This window comes from Saccostrea cucullata, unplaced genomic scaffold (assembly GCF_032062105.1).
Source record: "Saccostrea cucullata isolate Sc308-1 unplaced genomic scaffold, CSIRO_AGI_Scuc_v1 ctg167, whole genome shotgun sequence".
Classification (NCBI taxonomy): Eukaryota; Metazoa; Mollusca; class Bivalvia; order Ostreida; family Ostreidae; genus Saccostrea; species Saccostrea cuccullata.
In genome coordinates, this window is record NW_026939192.1 from 204457 (window position 1) to 229949 (window position 25493).

At 31.7% G+C, this 25493-nt stretch overlaps 1 protein-coding gene across 1 annotated transcript; it reads left to right on the plus strand.

Annotated features, from left to right (window-relative positions):
* The first annotated feature begins 578 nt into the window (after positions 1 to 578).
* Positions 579 to 25265, plus strand: LOC134252508 (growth hormone secretagogue receptor type 1-like). The gene is made up of 2 exons (XM_062735003.1): positions 579 to 851; positions 22996 to 25265. Exon 2 carries the CDS (start codon positions 22996 to 22998, stop codon positions 24085 to 24087), a length of 1092 nt encoding a protein of 363 aa, XP_062590987.1. The 5' UTR covers positions 579 to 851; the 3' UTR covers positions 24088 to 25265.
* Positions 25266 to 25493: the final 228 nt, after the last annotated feature.

The window sequence follows — 25493 nt, forward strand, 5'->3', positions numbered from 1 at the left end:
TCGGATTGTATAAACCTCGTATGCAGGTAATGAAGGTATCTTGACAATGTTGCAAAGTGCATTAAATATAAATGTTGTAAGATTGGCATTGTTTTAGTGTAACATTAGTTTAAAAAATGTTCATGACTGGCATATTCTAAACTAAAAAAAATTAAACTCTGTTACTTGTACAAATCAAAACAATTTAATTGCCGGTTTACGGTTCAAAACTAAATAATTGAGTTTATATAATTTAAGATTAACTTACATCTGGAGTAAGAATGCACTCATGCATGTTTTTAAGCCGGTAACAACTGTTTCAATCTAGATTTTAGTGCAGTTTGGCGACAATATATCCTCAATAGACCATTAAACACAGTAAACAAATAAAATAATTCAATTATTCAGTCTCCTTTTTTGTACCATGGTACCTCACGTGGTATCAAGGAACACATCTTTTTCCATTAAATTGATCATTCCCAGTAGCTCGCTATCAGATAGTATTAATATAAAATTACTCCTTACATTTGTGCGTACGATGATCACAATTTATTATCAAATGTTTTTTATTCAAGTATACATGGAAATTTGTGATAAACAAAGGTACTACAAAATTCGACCAATCGCCTTAAACTGTCCGGAAACAGTCTGTCGGCGCCTAATTGTCAGAACCGGTGGCGAGCTGCAGAGGCGGATTGATTTTGACTAACACTACGCTCTCATCAATACAGAGAAAAAAGTCTTGTTCCGATCGCACAAAAAATCGCTCATAACAAAAAGACAATGCAGCAAGATAGGAAGACGACGATTACATTTCTGATGTGAATTATTTTGTTGGGGAAATATCATATTACAGAAACTAAGCAAAAAAGGTAATAATTTTTTTTTCATTTTCACCTCAGCAACAATACTCATATTTTCAGGTTTGATCTAAAAGATAATTTGGAAATTTCAAATGATAATGAAATTGAGAAATGAAGCTGAATAGTTAAGTGTTTTTTGGTTCATTTAATGAATGTCTGGGTGTTCATTTCCTTTTTTTTTTTAACTACATTATAACACTAATTAGTATCCCTGAACGTTTTTCTAAAAGCTCGAAAATGCACTTTTACAATGAAACACAAGCAAAAAATAAGTAAATCAATCAAATATTTCTGTATTCTTTTAATTTTCCAAATAGGATTAGTTTTCTGTTTTTTCTCCGAGTACTCGATATTTTTTGTACTTATAAAACATGATTGATGGTCGATGGTAACGTAATAATCAAAATCAAAAGCATTAATCTCCAGTAATAAATAGACATTATTGGTTGATTTCAATGAATTATCAAACATTTCATCAAAAGCAGATTCATGTTAGCGATAACTCAAAGGAGTCGCCTGGAAGAATTTTGTTTTTTATGCGAATGTTAACCACATGGTTCGGACAAATTGCTCTCCTTTGGAATGAGATATAGCAGACTCGGTGTGTGAAGTAGACATAGACATTTTTGTTTAATGTTTATTGTGATTATATAGTGAAACAAACACAACTATCTCATAATCTGAAAAGAACAGAAGTTCTAATCAAGAAAAGTTCTGGAATTCCAGATTCAAGAATTTGTTTGATTTGTAAAACAATACTGATAAAACACAAAAAGTAGCTTTATCCTCTTGCAAATAATTTCTGATTGCCTAAATGAAACTGAATTGTCAAGATGTTTAAACAAACCAATACTGATGCCACAACACAACTGTTCTCTACCGATGTGATACAACTTGTTGACATTTGCCTTCCCAGTAAAAATACATCACTACACAGATATTCAATCATTGCGATATATGAACTTTCAAATAATGTTAAACGAGAATTGTTAAATAAGTAGAATTAATATCTTTACAATAAATGATAACTTTTGTGGGTTTTATATGAAATATGAGAGAAATAGCTCAATATAAGAGGAAACTTTATGTTTGTGTTTTCTATAACATTGTATTTATTAAACTACAAATCTATTAAAAATTAAAAGACTGCTGAGAGATATTACCTGTATCCTTATCAAATGTAAAAATGGTGTGCTTTTTTGGCTTTTTTGTTGTTTTTTCATTCCTTTTACAAATATAGATGGTATAATTATCTAATTTATAGTTGATCGATTTTCGGATGTGATTGATTGTTAAGGACACTTCAGAAAGAGGTCGAGCAATAGCTCTCAGTCTTATGTACGTCAATAATTTTTAGATTTCTCACTGTTCCTTTCCTTGCAGCAATGACAACACCTTTGAGAAAAACAAACTTCTTCAAAATTATCAAATCCCCCCCTCCCACAAAAAAAAAAAAAATCGGAATAAAAATGTATGTAATATATGTATAAACATTTCAAACCTCCTTTTAATCAAATTCTATTTTAATTTTTCTCATATGATTTGTTTTAGTGTCATATTGCCACAATCTTTTTGCTATAATTTCTTGTCGACGTTCCAGGTACTACATGTAAGTTTGCTGAATTATACATATCACTACTAAATTGACTTCCCTGGCTTAACAATGTGGTAATTTTTAAGCACTGTTAAGTGGCTTCGTTATAGTATTTTATCCCTGCATTATAAAATTGACTTCATTAGTCTATTATAGGCAAACATCGCTGTATCACTATCATGCAACATCGCAGCATGAAAAAATTCCATCAAGTAGTTTTATTTAAGAATTTCAAAAATTTTAAATTAAATCTAACCACTCTTGCTTTTTAAATCAGACCACAATTATGTCATTAAAAGTTTTATCACGTGGTGATTTCTTGCAAGGAAACTCGCATCTTGGCGTCTGTCAAATCTCGAAATTTAAAGCATTCCGCTTCTTTGCCGCTTTAAAATAAAGTGCAACTGATCTCATTTATTTGCTATTATATTTCGGACAAATTGATGATATCTTTGTGCAAATTCACGTAATGCTAGTAATGTGCGAGATATTAGTTTATCACGTCCCCATCTTACAGTTTTAAATCAAAATTAAAACCGTTTCGGAGACCGTTTGATCAACCTGAAAATGCATTTATTCTAACAAATTGAACCGCAATAGTGCGTTTGGTTTAGGTTAACAACGTCGGAAATATTATATCGTGATAAACGCTTGTAAAAACGATTAATTAATGGCTTGTATAACGAAATAACACGATAGAAAGGGTGGTTTAAAGAAAAACTTAAATACCATGAAATGCATTGCATACGAATAAAATCCAGTAGATGTACAAATACTCATATACTTTTCCGGTGATTAACAAAGTTTTTAGTGTACTTATAAATATGAGTTGATGAAATTGTCTCGTATGTCGTTGAATTTACTAATTTACAATAAATAAATTGATAAACTAAGGATTACGACACTATCTCAGCAGGAGATATATAAACAGACAGAGGATTGTAATACTGATAACCACAGGAAAAATCCTACCGAGAAAAATATCGAAATAAGATCATACGAGGGTTGTTAGAAAAGTTCGCGGACACATTGAATTACAGAAAATCTATTGTTTAGTGTGAAGTATGACCTATGACTGAATGAATTCCTACATTTTGTTTATTGGTATGTAAAAAATCAGGTCAACATAATAAAATCTTAAAATTTTACAACTATTTTTTCTATGGGGTTATGGTATTCACGGAGCAATCACTTGACGTAAGGCGATGTGACAACCAGATTTCAACCCTTTAAGCTTTGTCGCAGTTCTATGAATCTTTAATTTCTTTATATTTTTCTCATATTTTTTCTACTTTAAAATTGAATATCTATATCAAGACATGTTACTTTACAACTATAATGTCTTTTTATCTGTTTCGGATATTATTGAGATCTTAAAAAATAAAAAAGGCTGTGCATTCAATCGATCAGGTATGGAAACTATGCAAAACATAGGCGAAACGCAACGTCCATGCGATAAAGGGGTATTGAAGTATCGATGTAGTTAATCATTTAAAATGTTTCTCCTTCCATTCTTATGAAGCTACAACCACTTGAAAACTTGTTCTTTGTATGTGTAGGATATTCCCGGCAGCATCTTAAACATTTTAGTCTCTTTTTAGACATTTTCCTGTCTGCACACATAATTTTTACGTAGTTTACTGCTCCATGACGCTCAATGACGTTCCGATTTTTGGCTGTGTTCTTACGCGTTGATCATTTATAAACAGCTATAAAACAGCCATATACCCTCCAATTTAGTTCAAAATTTTTCCCAGTGACGTTTCCTGCATACTTTAGCGGCAGGTAAATTATCATAAATCTCTTGGCACTACAATTGTGCAATTTTTAATTTTAATAAAGAGTCTTTGTGATGTAAACGTGCCACAATGCAGCATGCTCCGTGAAGCAAGATTTATCAAAATAAAAATGCCGTATATTTTTCAATAATCACCGGAGAGCACCAAATTCTTGTATATTTATTGGAAAAAATGTCAAGATTATATCTGGAAAGTTTGACCGGTTTCATGGAAATAGCGCGATCACAATAGAACTTGTCCGCGAACTTTTCTAACACCCCTCGTACATGTATCTATATCATTGAAATGTTGAGACAATGAACAGTAACCAAGTTTCAAAATCCACCGAAACAACACAAACCGGGGGTAGAGCAAACATTGACCTTCGAAACATCAGAGGTGGGATTAGGTTCAATGGAGGGGCAAGCATCCCCTTTTGATCGGGCACACCCGCTTTGTTCTCCTTGTCATATCGGGAAAATGAGGGGGGAAATCAGACAATTCAGTGTGTAATTAATGGTTTTACAATTGGTATGAAAATCTTCAGTAAGCATCCCACTTAATAATGAATTGCATTTGCTAACAAGTGACTGTATAAAAATTAGTGTCATCACGTTTATCGAGAACGTTTGTTGTTAGGCTACTATTAACGTCTTTTTCTAGTAAAATATCCAAATACGAGGGGTGATCAAAAAGTTCGCGAACTAATTGAATAACTTCCAATAAAGAAATGATATAGGGTTTCAGTGTTAAATTTTTTTTCAAAGTAGTCCTCTCCGAATTTGATGCGCATCTCCAACCATTCTGCCCATGCACGGATCACGTGATGTAGGTGGTCACGTGATATGCTCCTTAGCGTTCTGTCACAGAAGCTTAAGGTAAGTCACTCGTCAGCTTTTTAGAAAAGTTCACGCAGAAGCTTTTACTTCAAAACTACTTATTAAAATTCAATTTTTATAACATATTTAAATTCAACAATGTAAATTTTTTAACATTCAATGAAAAAACTGCTCAAAATTCTACAAAGAAGCAAGATTTATGAGGGACTATTTCTTTTGGTGGAAGGATATTTAGCAGATAATTCTGCAAATCTGCACATTTATAAAATTTAATGTAATGGAAATTTAGCCTCACATAATTTTACTCGGAGAATATTTTCCGTTTTGATATTGCTAAAAATATTTAATATAGGTCTTAATTTATATTTTTAGACCAAGTTTTACACCTTCCCTCAACAAACTTTTCAAAAAAATGAAAATATATTAAAGAAGTCAAGATCAAATTTACTCCATTTTTTGCCTGAAAATCACATATTTTGACAAATATTTCAAAATTAATATCACTGACCCCACCTTTTTCTTTCATTATTTTAAATTACTCGATACTTATGACTGATCAGCACTTAAGTCGTAAAAAGTTTGATATAAGAAAATTTTTTATTGCCTATTAAGTTTTTTAATACCCCAAATATGTTATTTTTTAGTGCAAAAAGGTCACACAATAATTTACGCGCAATAATTTGCAAGATTTGTTTAATGATAAATATTATTCAAACTATTTTACGTAAAATAAGATTATATTTATTGCCATGCTTACATCTGATCAAATATAATAAGGGTTATAGTAATTAACCAAAGAAATGAAATTTAAGTGCAAAAAGGTCAACTTAAATGTACCGTAGATCAGTAGGATGCACACTGACCCCCTATTTTCTTTGCGATTTTGAGTTACACTTTATGAATACTTATCCAAAATATACTTCTCAAAAAATCCTTGATTTAACAAATTTCAGGAGTGACTTACCTTAAAATTTTTTCCGACTCTTAGTTATATTTCTTACCATGCAAGTTACTTTTTACAGCATAAACAGTCTATTTGTCAGAAATGGCCTAATCTCGGCAATCGTTTGGATGGATAATGATATCCTTTTGCAGAATGAGCATGGTGACCATCAAAACCCAAGTCCTTTGTCTTTTGAGTGTCGTTTGTTTCATGTGGATAAAGTATGGGTGCCTTCAATTTATCATATCTGATATGTTTAAAGTCTAAAGTAAACGATATTTTAAGGATTTAATACTTATATTATTGTAAAGTTATTTATCTATTTTTCTAACTGTATGTTGGCGATCTTTCATATCAAATTACGCCCCGTGGGGATCCGGGTTAGAATAGGTCCTCAGTACCCCCTTGCTTGTCGTAAAAGGCGACTAAATGGGGCAGTCCTTCGGATGAGACCGTATAAACCGAGGCCCCGTGTCATAGCAGGTGTGGCACAATAAAGATCCCTCCCTGCTCAAAGGCCGTAAGTGCCGAGCATAGGCCTAAATTTGCAGCCCTTCATCGGCAATGGTGACGTCTCCATATCAGTGAAATATTCTGGAGAGGGACGTTAAACAGTATACATTCAATCAATCAATCATATCAAATTACGTAACAATGGACACGTCTTTTTCCCAGTTTGCTTTCACTGGGCAACAGAACAAACATCATTTTTAAACATCTCCCTTCCTTCACTTAAACAATCAATCCAATTAATGACAAAATTTCTGGCAAGTCTTTTATCTTCATAAACCGTGTACAAAAACTACAAATTATTATAAACTTCTGCCAAGGAATTTCCAAGATTATACGTTTAACTTTACAGCCGTTCGTTTCTCGAATACGACTGGGTCAACCAATTTTTGTCACAAGTGATCTACCATGATGTCATTTTCACATTGTGACGTCACAAACACAAGGCGAAACGTTCCATTACATCTGCTATTTATAGAAAATGTTTATGACTCTATGATCTGAACTGTGGTTTCGGGAATATAGAGTTAGTTCGCGAACTTTTTGATCACCCCTCGTATACCATCTTCCAAGTAATATCTGAAAGATTGGTATTGTAAATTACATATTTCATATTTTTTTTGTTCAGAAGCAATCGAAATCTAAACGCTTCCTTCTTGGTTTATTGTATATTCTTAATATTATTCAATGTAGTCAAATTTAAGGCAGGTGGGGTATGGCAGATAACTTTTTTTAAAAATCAAAATTTAAGTTTACGTTGATAATTTATAAAGTTTGTTAAAATAAACAAACCGCTTTGAAACTTGGAAATTCAGAACCTATAATTATATAAGACCCCAGTATATACACACTTTTTGAAAATAATAATCGGTTATGGAATGTCTTGACTAAAAGTATTCCGGGAGAATGAACAAAGTATGGAGTTTGGTGACCGACTACGTCAGCTTGGACAATAATAAGAAGCCCTGTATTGATTTCCGTGAAACACTAAATATGCTCTAAACAATAATAATAACATACAGGGTTATAAAATGGTTTGGACACATTGATTTGACATAATGTATTAGGATCTCCTCCAGCACGGTATGACAATTGTTTTACTTTAGAGTCAGAATAGCTCATCTCTAGCCTCTATCATAGTCTATGTACACGAAACATTGACAAGGTAGTTACATACTGACCGTTTTAACACACCAATTTATTACTGAAAGTAATGTATTCTGATTCACGCTGTTGATAATTATAAACTACACTGAAGTTAACGTTAACCTAGTTATTAATAGGGCTACAACTTAATTTCTCTATTTTTGTTTTATTTATTCTAAAACCAACCATAGTCGATTAATGTAATGCTTTTTGACTGTTAATATAGTTGTTTTATGGCCCTTGTCGAAATGGTTTTGTAACTTTTGTTTTGATAATTAGAATGTGTTTCATTATTGTGTTTTTAGGTAAATATCTCACTTGCGATATGACAAACTATTCTTAGGAAGCCACTACAAAAATTATTTTTTGACCTTTTTTGAACACACAAAATGTACTCAACTTAAATCTTAATTCTGAGAAGAGATACATATGTAAAGATAATAGCTGAAATTGCAAATAATGGCTTAGAATTAAAATATTTTTTTTCATTTTTAAATGTTTATTGGTAACAAATAAATACATGACAGAAACGAAAAGTTCTTCATATGGTTTGATAAAATATTAACGGTTTATTGGAAAATTATAGCCGAAGCAGGCTACTGATAGGTAAGTGGAAGAATTTTTTTTTTTTAAAATCTCGTTTAAAGTCATCAATTTGTCTATTGGTGTTAATTATAATGACCTTGTTAGCAGATATAGCGTAACAATTGGTTGAATTTTGGTTAAATGATTCATACCACTTTTTTAGATTTTTGTTTTTATACTGAATTCGACAACGGAGTGTTTCGTTCACCTGATCAATACGTATGGTTCACGGAGGGTGTACCCAATCAATACGTATGGTTCACGGAGGGTGTATCCAATCAAAGGAGGATACTATCTCCCCCATCGGCACCTGATCCCACATCTAAAATTTCAGTTGATCTGTGTTTATGTCCTATCCACAGACTTATGTTGTTTATAAAGTTTAAGATCGATCGCTGTTCGTTTAAACTTTATTAATAAAAGAGTTAAATGTTTTCCAGTATAATACAATTTCCAAAAATACAGTCCAACGCTAACCGAATAGCACCCCCTAATCTGGCCTAACCCACCTTCATTCCCATTAACTACATTGAAGAATTTATAATATAAAATTCAACCAAGATAAATAGCATTTAGATTTCGATTCCTTATGAAGCAATAAATTTAAAATGTGCCATTTAAAGTACCAATCAACAAAACTCTAAGTTAATGGTGACGACACTATTTTGTCTATCGTCAACTTTCCTTACTTATTCTTTGTAGCAACACGAACGTACGAACAATTTTCAAATGAGGCATTTTTTAAAAAGCACGTTGATGATACAAGAATTTCAACATTCTCGTTTAAAGTCATCATTCCGCAAGATCTTTATGACCTTATTAGCAAATGCATTTATCATAAAGTCAAATGCTGTCTGACGTTACAAATAAAAATTGTTAGGCAATTATTCACATACCAACTTGTCTAGAGGTTTTTACATTTTCCTGATCAGGACAAGGAATACACAGCGGATTTGTCATGTCAATGGGTAAGCTTCCTCCTATGTGGCCCCTGATCCCAACTCTGACGTGTTTGAATGTCCCTGTTTGTTATGCTCCAGGTTCATGGTGTTTCAGTGGATCGACTTTTGAACTTGATTACTGGTCGTTGTCCCCGTATTTCAGTGATATAGATATCATCTAGTTTTGATTTCATTTTCTCGGTCGGATTTATCCTGTGGTTATCAATATTATAATCCTCTGCTTGTTTTTATTTCATCTACTGAGATAGTGTTATGATCCTTTACTAGTCAGGGCAATGACTCTATTCCAGTAATGTTATACGTGGGATAGGTAGGCATTAGAATCGGATAGTCCAAATATTGTTTTCCATAATCATGTTATTTATCCGAGTCTTGTTACCTTTTAATTTAAAAAGCGATTTTGAATGTTTGGAAAGAAAGATCATAAATAAAGTTTATATAATATATACATAGTATTAAGAACTTCTAAGGATCAAAGTTTCGATGGATATTTTTTCTAAACAATTGAGTTAGTTTAGAAGAAAAAAAAATGATAAAAAATGTTAAAAGTTAATGATATACAAGAAACAACTAAGCACATGCAGTGAAAAAAGTTCATATTATGTACATCAATGAATTCCTTCTTGTAAAAAGAGTTTTAAAGAGAAATTTCAAATAACGTATATAATCTATATATATCCGGGAAATAGCCTTTTGAATTTCATTATGATGGAATAAATTTAGGTTGTGTAAATTTAGTTACTACAGTTAGCCCTATTTTTACAAGCATACTGAACAAAGTACACGACAAGGCTTATCTGCCATCGTTTGATAAATAGAAATTTATTATCTGAGCAATATTTATAATAATTTTATTCGTCTAATCACATGGATCACTAGTATGTTAAGATGGATTCTTGTCTGGTTTCTGACTTCTCAAGTAAATGAAATATTCATAGTATATTTGGTTAAATATCTTTAATATTAAGTATGTGAATATAGCCCTTTGATGAGGTCGATCCGTAGATATATCGACTTCACAGAAAAGCATATCGACCGAGCACGAAGTGGGAGGTCGATATGCTTTTCTGTAAAGTCGATATATCTATGGATTGACCGAATTAAAGGGCTACATTTGTTGTATTGTTTTAGGGAGATTGAAAAAACAAAATTTGAAGATAATGGGAACAAGCCATAAATTTTTTTAAACATTTTTCTTTTTTAAAACCTAGGGACAAAATGAATTTGGGCTGTTTAATGAAATAGTTTTTTCTTTATATTGATAGAGTAATTTAGGGAATTTCACGATTTAAGAGGCTAAATTTTTTTTATTATGTTTTGTATTGATTTTTGAAAAAGATCTCTAATTTTAAAATGTTTTTATGTAAAGTAAATCCTTATTCATGGCACTGTTACGTCTTACCAATTGCTGTATAACAGAACATCATTTATAAATAGGAGTTTTAAGTTTATTTTTATTTTTCAGTAACATCAAGTGGTATACTGCATTAGCTAATATTACTAACAGAAAATTATTTCCATATTTACGATTTTCCTAAACAAACAAATTTGAGCAAAAAATCGGTCAAAACTATTTTCTTTTTTATAATACGGTCAAATCTCAAATCATCTTCTCAAAAAAAGGCTGGCATAAATGGTTTTCGGTCTCAAAATTTATAAAGAATTATGCTCGCCATAAACATATGGCGAGCAAGCGGACCGAAAACCCTTGGCTAGCGAATATAAATCTTTTTTGTTTTATATATATATATATATATATATATTTTATTATTATTATTATTTTCGATAACCTCCATATGCTAGTAATAGGAAAATATTGAATATATGATGAATATAAAAAAATATGTATTTTCTTAAAATCGAAGAAAAATAGATGAAATTCTCTTTAGCCCTTCATTACCTTTTTTAGTTTCATGAATTTAACTCAATTCGAAATATCGCCTATTCAAATGGGTAGTGATATCGCTTTTTAAAATAAAGAAAGTGATATCAACCATCCAAACGGTTGATTTCGCTTATTCGAAAATGTGATATTTTCTGTTCGAATAGGTGATATCACCAATTCAAATCAAATACATGTAGGTGATATCACTAACATGTATTCAAGTGGGTGATATATAGCCATTTCTAAGCTGAATACATGTAGGTGAAATCTTCAATTCAAGTAGATATATATCAAAATGTAATCAAAATTTAAAAGCTAAATAGGTGGTATCACCAACCCAAACACAGGAACTCGGGTTTTATGGTCGCATCCGAAGCACCGGTTTCCTCTAATCTCAGCGAGATGTCGTAGGGAATAAAAATTTTGGTCTGGTGTCGAGGGACACCAGACCAAAATTTTAAGTCCCTACGATATCTCGCTGAGATTACGGTCCCACAGTTGGATTTGAACCCAAGACGTAAGGATCATCTCCTTACTCCGCAGAGGCTCTAATAATAACCACTAAACAAATGTATAGGTATCTACTCACCGTGCATGTCAAGGTCACGTGACTTTTATTTATAGCGGAGGTTGTATCAAACTATAGGTTTACCGAATTCTACATCTTGGAAATTAAGACTATGGTATCTTGTTTGGTAACCTAGTGATGTTTCATTACTGTGAAGAATGACAAATTCCTTCTACAATTCTAAAAATATAGGTGCGACAGACAAAACGACAGACAAACGCGTACAGACACATAGCAAAGGAATCCCTAGGTGTCACTCTGCTGTGCAAGCGACACAAAAAAGTACCTGACGTAAACTACAAAAGAAGAACCTGGGAAAGCGATAAAAATCTAATATTTTACAATATACTAGTAGGGCATAAAAAGAGGCTTGAATTTACACAGCTGTTAAATACATCTCTTTACACGCCTCTTTCATTAGAAATAAAACTTTGATATTAGCACCAACGATATTTGTAATGAACATTAAACACATTTTTGTTTGCATGCAAACATGATATATCGGCGCGAGAACGTGGGATCAGTTATTAAGTTTTTCCCGAAGCATTATCAGGTATCAAAGTATATGTATTTGATCTGTACAGATTAACATATAAACACGGGCACACTTTTCCCCTTTTTTTAAAAACATAAATAAGGATTTCAAAGATCGATGAGAAAGATATAACCAATTAACCTCTTTTTTCAAATTATCAGGAATTCTTTAATTCGATGTTCAAAAAAAAAAAAAAAGAAGATGGATGTTTATAAGTATATATTGTAAAATTCTGGGGAAAACGGTTATAATTTTTAATTGTTTAAAGGATTCAAATGTTCGGAGGTTTTTTTTCCTACTACGAAGTTCAATAAGAATTTTACTGCTGTCGTAACTTAAAGTAAAAAAAAGTTATCATGTACCTAATCCTATATTTTTTCAATCTTAACCGTTTCGAACTTTCCCTTCAGACTTTTATAGACTCTGTGATCTGCTTTTCTCGGTTCATGAAGGCTGGTTTGAAATTTTACTACATCCCTTTTCCTTTTATGTATTCAAAACATGTTGGAGCATTGAGCCTTAGCGATTCCAAAGCTTTATACTTTACTCAATATTCGATAGTTTCTTTGCCGTTGTTGTGAGGTACACACAACCCCTTCATATCAAATAGGCCAGCAGCCCATGGGGAAAATTCAACACAAGAAGCCGTTAATTATCTTTTTTGAAAGTTGAATCGGTACGGAATACATTAGTGTCATTTTATCCCAGTTTCTTCAAAATTAAACACGAATTATCAACTATTGTGAACAGCATTGATTGAATTTAATGTCAATCTGTACATCACTACCTCTCTATTTTTTTTTTGTCGGGACTAATTACTTCTTGTTGCTTTCCTATGTTTTCATCGAGAATCAAAGCTTTTAAACCACTTGTATACTAGAGATTTTTTTGGCTACCGTATTTCATCATTTCGGGATTACCTCGGCTCTGTGAGACGCAAAGAAGCTTTAACCTTTATACAATGAAAGCGCTGGCCTAGTATTCGCTCTTTCTCTGAGAACAAAATTAATATAATCTAACAATTAAGTGAAGGCCGGGGATAAAGTCATAATTCTATCAATTCCTCCACTGAATCATTCATTTCTAGGATTTTTATTTTATATACTCAGTTCGGAGACGGTTACGCTTAATGTATCCATAATCCAGAACAAAAGGTAATTTCGCACCAATAACTACAAAATGGGCTAGTCTTTTTTTATTTACTTCAATGACGAGTTGGAAATACAAAGCATGCATGATTATGTAATTACTGAACTTGGGATAAAGAACATGCTTAAATTATCTGTCTTTGAGGACATACCCTCCAAGATTATCTTATACATTATTGTTCTTTAAAAATGTAGATAAATATATTTAAATAATTTTGCCAATTTCAATAAAAAATTTACATGCATACAGCGTCAGAATAGGCTGATTTAAAACAGCCAAACTTTCAAAGAGTTATCACAGAGAAAAAAATTAGAAATGGAAATATTATGTAATTACTGTTAAAGACATATTTTTTGTCTATACATTATTCAATAACTGAAAAAATTTACATAAAGTGATTTAAAACAGCCAAATTCTCGTTGATAGTGTTCATATTTTTTGACAAAATAAAGTATGAATTTTTTTTTTTCATCCGGCTCCCCTGAGATCTCATTGATGAAAACTGAGAATCTCGTGCGGGAACGCATTCCCTCTTTCTCAAATGTTTTCATTAACTAAAAAAATAATTAGTGTACTTTACATGAGGAAAAATCGGTGGAGTGGGGGAAATAATCCTTCACATCTATTTCAGTTTCCTGTTAAATTTTATCAGTTGATAACTTTTTATATATTCGATAAATGAACAGGAATTATGATAAAATTTTCTGGCTAGGTTGTTTTTTTCACAACTAAGAAACTTCGTGCAATTTCTTGAATTAAAACATAGACATGTAGAAATGATTAAGTCAATTAGTAAGATATGTTTTTTGAAATATATGGGAATGACTGAGTAAGTACAAAAAGTCAAAAATATAGATCCGAAATCTAAATATTTCAAAGTTATGTCCCCCATGTTAAAAATATAATTGATTAAAACTTTGCTGGAGAAAAAAAATAATTATGTTAGATCACTACATGAGCATCAATGATTTCGATTGGACCCTTCTTCTGCAATGCTGTTATACAGATTAAAGAAACTAAATCAATGACACAATATTTGTTTAATACGATGGAATTATTTTATTCAATTGCAGATTATATTCTGTTTTATTAATATTAACGCTGATATTTTCTATTGTGATAATCTTTCAACGTTAATAAAGTAAACAGAGTATTTTTGGCTGTTGGAAAATGGACCAATACACTTATTCTATTATAATATGACAGTATATTATTCTTTTTTTTTTTTGTTTGGACGGACGTGTTCTTTTTTTATCATCGATTAAAATAAGTAAAAAGACCGGGAAATCAGAGAGTTCTCTTTTTAAATTCCAGCAGTGCGTTTTAATAACCATCACTATAACATTCCCGGTCTGATGAGAGAGTGCTTCCTGTTATCAACGTTAACACGAGATTTTGATACACGCTCTGAGTTTTCCTTCTTACGATTAAAACCCAGCGGACAATAAAAGACAGCCATCAAACTGAACACTGGAAAAGAATATATTTTATTGTCATAAAATTCTATCTCTTACAACTATGCAGTTTATGAATAACTTGAAGTTGTATCAGTATTGCACTGTGTTTCTTGAAGAAACAGTGTACTCAATCTTTATCATATACCTGAAGCACTGATCAGGTACTGGGCGATGACCCCTCTGAACCCTCCACTAACAACTCTCTGTAATGGAATTGGAAATGATTCAAATCAATAAAACCCTGTCTTTCAGTTTTCACCACGAATTACACCGACTGTTTTAATAAAAAATCATAATTGAAAAAATATATAAGACAGTGTCAGGGATGAAGTGAAATATATGTGTATGTTTGGCCGTATATCAACTTCTGTTGATGCCCTCCCCCAATAAACAGTTCTGGCATCCATTATACATTCCTTGAAATACCTAAAAATGAGTGTGTATATAGTTTGGATGCCCCTGTACTTAATGCACTCCTATGTAGCAAGTATTTGTTTTAATTGTTGCTTTCTTTCCTTGTATTTTCTTGAATACCTTCTTTTCCCCTTTTAATCAATTCTATTTATTATTTTTTGATTTCGATGAACATTATTGCCTTGGTTACTAAAGATAGAAATTTCTGTAAAATACTATCAAAATGCTAACCCAAATACAGTTTTAGTCTGATTATAATATAACTTGGCACACAAGTAGACTACACGAAGAACATAAAGAGACTTAATCAAGGATCTTTATAAAATCTGATGAGCCTTTGGCTTAAAGAATAAAGAAAGAAAAAAAGGATCATTATTCTATTTATTGCTGTTGTAAAGTTTCAATTCCCAACTGCTACTTTTCTCTTCCTTTGCTATAAGTAAAAACCAGTAGAGCTTCAGTCTCGACAAAGACTTCTGGTGTTAAATTATTATTATTATATTATAATTTATGCAAATTATCCCATGTTTCCAGCTATCGTTGATGCCCTCGCATACCCAACAAACTAGAGAAGATTACACGATTGTTATTTAAGTCAGTCAAGAATATAGTTGTTCAATAAAGAGCACTAGCTGCCGCCTTTATTGTTACATGAATTATGTTTTGGGAACTACATTCCAGATTTGCAAATTGACATTTTATGTTTTTGCCATAATGTCCTCGTCACATCGCAAATCAATCAACAGTCTTTTGTTGGTCATTCTGGCTTTTCATTACCAGTTTCCTTCAAAATGTAGGTCCTGTCAATTTGACCCAATAGGGTTTGGTTTGTCTAGAAACAATGTAAGAAATTAAAGAAAAAGTATATATTTTCTTTCAATATAAAATTCCGCCATTTGAAACATTAAAAAGAGAAATCATTGTCAGTAAATTTGGTTTGCTACTTGTTAAAAAACTACTCACAATTAAAACAGAGTTGTCTCTGTTGTGCAATAAGTATCGTGTTGCGCAAAATTTGAATTTACTAGGGGGAGGTAAATACAAAATTTACAATATAACCATTATAAGTTTCATTCTGTTAACATATTTGTAAAAAATGGCTCTCCTCATTGCCTCATTTGAAGAAAATTGAGTCGTGCTAAACGGTCGATATTGCACAATTTATACTTCCGCTTAAATGTGCTTATTTTTGAAAGCTAATTAATTCCGACAAAGTCTAATCCTTGGTGTGGGCTTAGTACAGATTACAGCTTTATTTCATTTCAATTTTGTCTCAATCTCACTGATCAGTTAAAGCTAACTTCCCAAAATAAAAAGCACCAATGATGAATTTGTAACGGAATAATCCAATTTGATTTTCATTATTGAAAATAGATTTATATTGAGCTAATCTGAGAAAAGTCAACAAATCTGGGAGATGCGTCAAATATTTAACTGAATTTCTCTGTAGTATTTGTGAGGTCAAAGAGTGAACTGACGCTAAGGTCTCTATACCTACGATGTCAAAGCCCTGACAACTGCCGGAAGTTGCCCTGATGTGCTGTAACATTATATGTTTGCTATCTAATTTAGAAAGTTCCAACTAAATTTTGTCAAAGAAAGAGAAAATTATGACAAATTGCTTTCCTGTAGATGATGTAAATGTGTTCAATCAGGGATTTGTACAAGTTGTAAAATGTTCCACTAATGATGTGTGTGCCTTGTGGAATTCTTGCACGATTCGGACAGAGAGAGAGGGAGAGCGAGAGAGAGATAGATACAGTCGTTTGGCCAGTTCCGGATTTTGGCCAGTTCCGAATAATTAGTAATTTAAGGACTGATAATTAATAAATTCAACGGTGTAAAAATAAATCGATTATGGTAAGAAGGCTTATTTACGAGTGTTTGAATTACGTGAAGTTTTGATTTTTTGCCCTCAGTTTGGTTTCGTTATCGTACTTGAAACAGTCGACATACTTTTACAATGCAACAAATCTGAATCACGCGACGCGTAAGACTGCAGAAAAACCTCTGTAGATGCATAAATTTTTCACATAAAACAACGTTCTAGGTATCAAAAGTAAGTTTGATATGTACTCTAACATATACAAAAAAACTTGTCAAAAATAAATATTTAGAACACTGGAAGATATCGAAATATTTTCGTGCTCTTATTTTACCAGTTCCGAATACCCATTTTAAACACTATTATAAATTCACTTTTCGATGTTTTCTTCATTGTAAATGTGACTTATTCTACCCCTGCTTGAAAAACAGGAGGAAGCGGTATATAGTAATGGGATGTTTGTCCATCCATTCGTCTGTACGTCCGTCCGTCCGTCTAGCTGTACGTCCGTCCGTCTGATATGCTCTGGGGTATCCATTTCTTATCCGCAACCCCTCTTCTACCACTGAATGAAGTTTAATGAGGCTTCACAGAGTTTAATGAGTCTTTCACAGAATCTTTGTTTAACAGTGCCAAAGTGCACCTATTTTATTTTTGGATCAGATACATAATTTGGGCTCCCTGAGAAAAACATAGATACTGTCATTCTTTGTAATATTGAAAGGTATATCCATCTCTTGTCCGCAATTCCTCCTATACCACTGAATAAGATTTAATGATACTTTCACATATTCTTTATTGCATTGTGACATTGTGACCTATTATTTTACTTTTTGATCTGACATTTATTTCGGGTCTCCCAGAGTAAAACATGGACTTTGTCCTAAATAATCATAAAGGAGGCGTGGGGTATCATTAAAATGAGCTCAGTGCCCACAGTACCTCTAGTTTCTCTTCAACCTTTGGAAATACAAATAATTTATTGGTAAGCAATTAATTTAACTTTTCTTAGGCATGCCAATGGATAACGTCTGGGACGTATATTTTTAAATTTAGGGTTGAATTGAATAAGAATTTCTAGGGTATCCGGAACCCGTCGGCTTATTCGTAACTGGTAAAATGGACACCTATGGTAACTTGCGAAATAATTTTTTTTTGAGGGAAGGCTGACCTTTTATGAAACAATATTTAATTCCATAAGTCATCGAACTACCTTGACAAAACACTTAGATTTTGAAATAATTCCTAATATATTTGTAGCACCGTCGAATCGGTTTCTTATTCGGAACTGGCCAAATAACTGTAGATACTAAGCATTATCAAATAGCTAACCAGACGTGATGCAGAGAAGCTGTGATTAGAAAAAAATTGGATTTCAATCACTCAACCTTTTTTTTTCTTCTCGGATAATTACATAACTCATTAATACACGAAAATGTATCATTTAATCATTCATTGTCTGTGTCAATCACTTTTTCCGATATTGTGCAGTTATAGCACATCTTGTTTTGCACAGTGGTTCTCTGTTTTATATCAACTTCACATGCAACCTTACGAATACTAGTAATGTTCATTTATTTCTCTATACAGAAGATAGTCCTCACATCATCTTTATTTATTGAATCACATGGACAAAGATGAATTCATAGCGTATCAAAATAAACAAAATATTCAAACGTTTGGTAAGCTAAAATAATGAGCACAGTTTTAGAATGGCACTTTTGCGTCATCGCAAGCCACGATTCGGACTCCGTCTAGAGCTCTCTCGATACTTCCACAATGGAATAAGATCATACAATTTGGTTGTGAATCGTGGATGAATTTACAGAAATGTCGGAAGAACTTACTTGTAAAAAATTTTTTGATACAGCGAATGTCACAATACTCATAGATTGAAAAATTTGTGTTATTGGATTAATTGTTTGTTTTTATTTGTGAATTATTTAGCAATGAAAGTTTTCCAAAGATTATTGCCCTAGCTCCAAATTCTAAAATCAGTTCATAAGATCATATCAGAACATAGAGCTGAATTCATTGTTAAACAGAGGCCATCAGGCATTGTATTTTGCTCGTATTTGTTAGAGTTTTTCCACAAATGTTATATATCAAAGAAATTTCAAAATTACAATATTAGAAAACTTCCATAAAGATTCAGAATGAAGAAATGGGTACAATATGTGTCGAAGTGGTCCCTCACTTGATATTAAAAAATCATATCAGGTAGACTCAATTAATTAAAGGTTCAAATGAAAAACCTTAAATGAAAAAAAAATTCAACAGCAAACAAAAATGTGAAATGATTTTTTTTTTCTGTTTTCTTCATTTTGCTAGCTGATATTTCCCCTCTGTTCAATAACTAAATGAACAAATAGAATCTCACTTGATTTAATTAATTCGGTAGGTCAAAAACTAAAGGCATTTCAGTCATTTAATCTTTGGTTGTTAGTACGGGATTGTACGGAAGCCCATTTAGGACCTATCAAAAATATTTTTGAATTCGTTATAACGATTTTTAGAATTCGTTATAACAAATTTAATTTGTTATAACAGATTTTTAGAATTCGTTTTAACGAATTTACTTTGTTAAAACAGATTTATTGAATTCGTTATAACGAATTTAATTTGTTATAACAGATTCATTGAATTCGTTATAATGAATTTAATTTGTTACAACAGATTCATTGAATTCGTTATAACGAATTTAATTTGTTATTACAGATTTGTTGAATTCGTTATAACTAATTCAAGAATTTGGTTATAACGAATTGAACAAATCTGTAATAACAGATTAAATTCGTTATAACGAATTCAATAAATCTATAATAACAAATTAAATTCGTTATAACGAATTCAATGAATCTGTTATAACAATTTAAATTCATTATAACGAATTCAATTAATCTGTTATAACAAATTAAATATGTTATTACGAATTCAATGAATCTGTTATAACAAATTATTCATTATAACGAATTTACGGAAGCCCATTTAGGACCTATCAAAAAATATTTTTGAATTCGTTATAACGATTTTTTAGAATTCGTTATAACGAATTAAATTTGTTATAACAGATTTATTAAATTCGTTATAACGAATTTAATTTATTTTAACAGATTTATTAAATTCGTAATAACGAATTTAATTTGTTATAACAGATTCATTGAATTCGTTATTACGAATTTAATCTGTTATTACAGATTTGTTGAATTCGTTATAACGAATTTAATTTGTTATTACAGATTTATTGAATTCGTTGAATTTAATTGTTATTACAGATTTGTTGAATTCGTAATAACCAAATTCGTTGAATTGGTTATAACGAATTCAACAAATCTGTAATAACAGATTAAATTCGTTATAACGAATTCAATAAATCTGTAATAACAAATTAAATTCGTTATAACGAATTCAATGAATCTGTAATAACAAATTTAATTCGTTATAACGTATTTTAAAAGGCTGTAATAACAAATTAAATTCGTTATAACGAATTCTAAAAGGCTGTTAAAACAAATTAAATTCGTTATAACGAATTATAAAAATTTGTTATAACAAATGAAATTCGTTATAACGAATTCTAAAAATCGTTATAACGAATTCAAAAATATTTTTGATAGGTCCTAAATGGGCTTCCGTACGAATTCAATAAATCTGTTATAACAAATTAAATAAGTTATAACGAATTCAATAAATCTGTTTTAACAAATTAAATTCGTTATAACGAATTCTAAAAATCTGTTTTAACAAATTAAATTCGTTATAACGAATTCTAAAAATCGTTATAACGAATTCAAAAATATTTTTGATAGGTCCTAAATGGGCTTCCGTAGGATTGAATGTCGCAGCTATTGCAGAAAAAATACATAACCTTACGCGGGTTATGTAATTTTTTTTCTGCATTAGCTGCAACATTCATTACCGTACTAACAACCAAAGAAAGACATTTTATTGTTTATGTTTGTATCTGTTTAAATAATCATTTGAAGTAGGATTAAAATGATTAATTATTGTATTAATGAAGCGAACGTCTTTGTACGTTTCATTGATGGAACAGCCATTGATCAAGAAATCTGTACAGTTGACATGCCTATTGTAGTTCATGCACTGATTAACGCAAAGGGTTTTATTTCTTTCAGTGGATGTAAATTTATATCAATATTGTAATCTGTCAAGCCATCGACAACTGGTCAACAGTTTAACTATGCTCAGTGTTTTTAGGGGGTTGTTTGCTTGTTAGGGTGTGTGTGTGTGTGTGTGTGTGTGTGTGTGTGTGTTTAAATTAAGTTTATACTGAGAAGAAAAGATAAAGTAGTTGTGTTCAATGCTAATGAACTTTTCTGATTAGGAGTTCCCCGTCGGTTTGTCTTCTTGACGGCTACTGACGTCTTTGACCTCTACTCCTCCAGCCCAGTACAAACTTGAGAAAATGCTTCCATGGTGGAAAACGATTTTTTTAACGACAATCCTTGCGAATTTCCATGGAGAGAAAAATAACCAATAATAAAAAAAACCAGTGTCATTTCATAGTTTTAATACATTGACCAGAAAAGACAAAATATATAGTGATTTATTGTTCTGTACAAAATCATTATATTGTACAAATAGATTTATAGTAAAACAATTAATGGTAATAATTTTAAACAGTTGATAGCAAAGAAAGAAGCAGTCCCATTCATTTCAAGTTGATTACGTGTAACTTTGTGGTTGAATGACAATGAAAATCCTGACTCTGTACATGTCCTCTCTAAACCTTCGCTAGATCTTCCTTAGTTGAACCCACTGTTGATGGATTATGAATATTCTGTGCCTCAGACTATGACCAACAGTATAGGAATTTTCATGCTAATTCTGTATTTGCTGTCTGGTAAGCCTCCATGAAGTTGGTACTTCTGCATCACAACTAATATGCCTCGCATTCTATTCAGTGCTTTGATATATCCTGAAATTTGAATCGATTGTTGCAAAAAATATATTTTTTAAGTAGAAAAGGAGATTATCGATATTACAATGATTTTTTTGAGATATGTGCATTTTCCCCCATAATTACAATGTTACAAAATGATAGAATTTGTCCCTGCCTCCAATTATCGTAATCAGGTAGGATTTACAATGGCTGGCCGAGCTAATCACTGAAGGAGATGATTTAATCAATGGCCCCTGCATACATCCTTTATGCTTCCCTCTTCTCTCGGAGATGTGTGCTTTCTATAATGAACAGAAAATATCTCCTGTAGAAGAGAAAATATGAATATTTCAGGAAAAAGTCCATAAGAAATAATTTTCAAAAGTCTTCATAACCTTTAATTTTGACAATTATAAGATAAAAGAGAAAAAAAGATTTGAAATTCATGAATACATCATATAGCTAGAGAAAAATCCGAAGACAAAAATACACTTCTCTTCTATCTGCATTCAAACTGGAAATATCGACTGATCCTTTGATATATTACCTTTAGGGTTGAAATGTATATGAATAAAAATACAAAAGATTGTTTGAAAATTCTACCACTTAGCCATTCAAATTTTGTAAATATATCTGATAACCGAATTCATCATGCCTTCGACCATTATTTACTTCCTAGAAATAAAAAAAAGTTAATATAGATAACATGTAAATTTAAAGTAAATAAATCAGATAATTAAACGTTTATCAAACAAGCAAGGAAATTAAAGAATTATATTTTCAGGGTACCTTGAAAGCTAAATTAACATATAATTGCCGTTCAAAGATTTTCTAATAGATCTGTAAATACTGTAGTTTAATGTTCTCTAAAAGTAATAACGTTAGATCTTAGTGTTAATCTCCCATAAAGTTCCTCTTTTTTCTTCTGTATTTGCTTTTTTTTTTTTTGTTCCGATTGTGTATAGATATTTTTAAAATCATTTTTATGATGAAAATATTTCGTTTTAATACTATCATCATATTTTGTGACAATTATATGTACTTTTCTTTTAATTTGCAGATGAATTCCACAAACTTTTCCATCGAGATTCCTTTGAGCACGGAAGAAATATTACACGCTAAATTTGATATCAATCTTGTATACGAAAAATATATCCCGGAAAAGTTTCTTATTCCCAAGGTCCTTAAAACAATTTTATACATCTTTGGATTTCCTGGAAACATCCTGGCATGTCTTCTGTGGCTGCAGAAGCCCATGCTGCACTCCTCGGGCTGTTACCTTGCCGCACTGGCCGTCTCGGATGTGATTTTTCTAATAATGTCCTTAATGTACGATCTGACAATTTATTGGAAAGTGAAAATCCTAGATTTTCCGACTATTTGTCAGCTCTTTCCGTGTTTGTACCTGTCTGTGCAATATTTATCGCCTTTGCTTACCTTGGCGTTTACAGTAGAGCGCTTCATATCTATACGATTTCCCTTTAAAAGGAGGATCTACTGTAACATAAAGAGAGCGGTCTGTGTCATTCTTACATTGGTTGTCATTTCGCTTGGGGTTGCTGGGATCCAAATCTATTTTTGGGATTATGATCACCAATCGGAGAAATGTGTGAATAAACTGGAACTTGCTTATCTCTCTGAGAAGTGGACATGGATCACTGAATGTTTAATGTTCATGTTCGTCCCGGGTTTGATTTTATTCTTCAATATACTTTTGGTTGTCACCATGAGGAACTCGTCCAGAAGGGCCCAGGAGCTGTACGGACCCATGCCCCCCAAACAGAGAACGGCCACAACCAAGATGTTGTTAGTCGTCTCATTTGTTTTAATTTTTACCACCATACCAGTCAGCATCGTGTACTCGTTAAATGATAAATTTCCTGTGGGGGATGCAAATACCATCGACAATATATCTAATGACATCACATGGCAACGTTATTTAAATTTCGTTTTGACCCAGGAAGTGATATACGATCTGGGACTCGTACATTACGCTTGTAACTTTTACCTTTATCTGCTCACTGGTAAAAGATTTAGACTTGCCATCAAGAAATATTTTCAGAAACTTTCTGTCATGAGACTGGTGGATTTTAGAGACAGAAGCTCGAGGTCCCTCAGGTCTTCATTTACGGAGTTAAGGTCCTTGTCTTGATTCCGTCGTCTGAGAAATACAGGACCCATTAATGAAAGGAAATGAAATTAGAAACATTATCATGCATGTTGTTAACACATTATCTTAATTATCCTGGGTTTACATTGATTTTCCATATATTCCCATCTTTATATGGATATAACAACACGTATTTACAGCTTTTACCAATAAATCTACGAAAAATATAGAAAATTGCATAATCCACAAATGTTTCAATGAAACTTGTAACGCAAAAGCAGCGTAAAATAAAACTATAAAACTGACAACTTGTTTTAGAAGCATGTATGAAAAAATATTCACTTAATAAATGTTTTCCCCATTTTGCATAGAAAGACAAATAGGTTGTCAGATAAACAAACTGCCGTAGGATTTTTGTTTACATATAGGAGTGCGTGTAGAATGAAATGAAGCTTTATTTTCTAAATCTCTCGGTGTTTATTTAAGGAGACGGTATTCACGTAAGATATTCAGGCAATTATACATGTACAAATCTGATGGGATTCAGTGTTATTCTTTCATTTTTATCTAAACATACACGTTTCATACATGAATGAGGAAAAATGTTTATTGAGATGCAAGTTTTGAATGTTTTGCTTCATTTTTTAAAGCTTATAATATAAATATATACTACTATCGATTTCGATAGATTGACACTTTAATTATGATTTACAAATCAGAAATTTGAACCCAAGGTGTTTTCGTGTTCTTATAAGTACCTCACGATTCAAGATTAAAAATTAAAAAAGAATGTTATTTGAATGGCGTCACTGTGTACAACATTAATGCTGGTGAATAACCTGTGCTGTTTTTGTGTGCTGTCCACACTTGTGTTCGGGATATACCCAGTGTACTGTAGTTTCTAACAATGCCGTCATGCACTAAGTTGGAGTATAAAAGGTGTATATAGTGTTTTCGTTTTATCTGAAAATATTGCACAATTTTGTTAATTGTGTATCTTTCAATTTAAGATTGAAATGTACTCCTTATGATTGCCTTATGAGTGTCAGTTAGTTTTAGTTTTTGCAAAACTACATTTATGTTAAAAATAGTTCGATAAGATGAAATTCCAGAGGAAATATGGCATAAGAGATTAAACGACTTATCTATTGTTTAAATGCTTGATTTATCAAAGAAAAACTGTCAGATTGTAAAGATTTATTTCATTACTGATGGCTTAATTCCACGGAATTAATCAATAAATTTTAGTATACCTCAGCACAAGCTTTTGTAAAAATATGACTCATTTGGATGTGATTTTTGTTAATTGATGCTTAGAAGACCAAATTTTCATTTAAAATAGTGTATCCTAACAAAACTTTATTGTTAAGTTTTTTCTTCAAAATGATTAGAACAATGGAACAATATAAGAGGTGAAATCATCGTATCTTTAGAAAAGTTCTAGGGCA

What these genes read in the sequence shown, in the direction of transcription:
- LOC134252508 (XM_062735003.1), top strand. Translation starts at nt 22,996, where the DNA reads ATGAATTCCACAAACTTTTCCATCGAGATTCCTTTGAGCACGGAAGAA.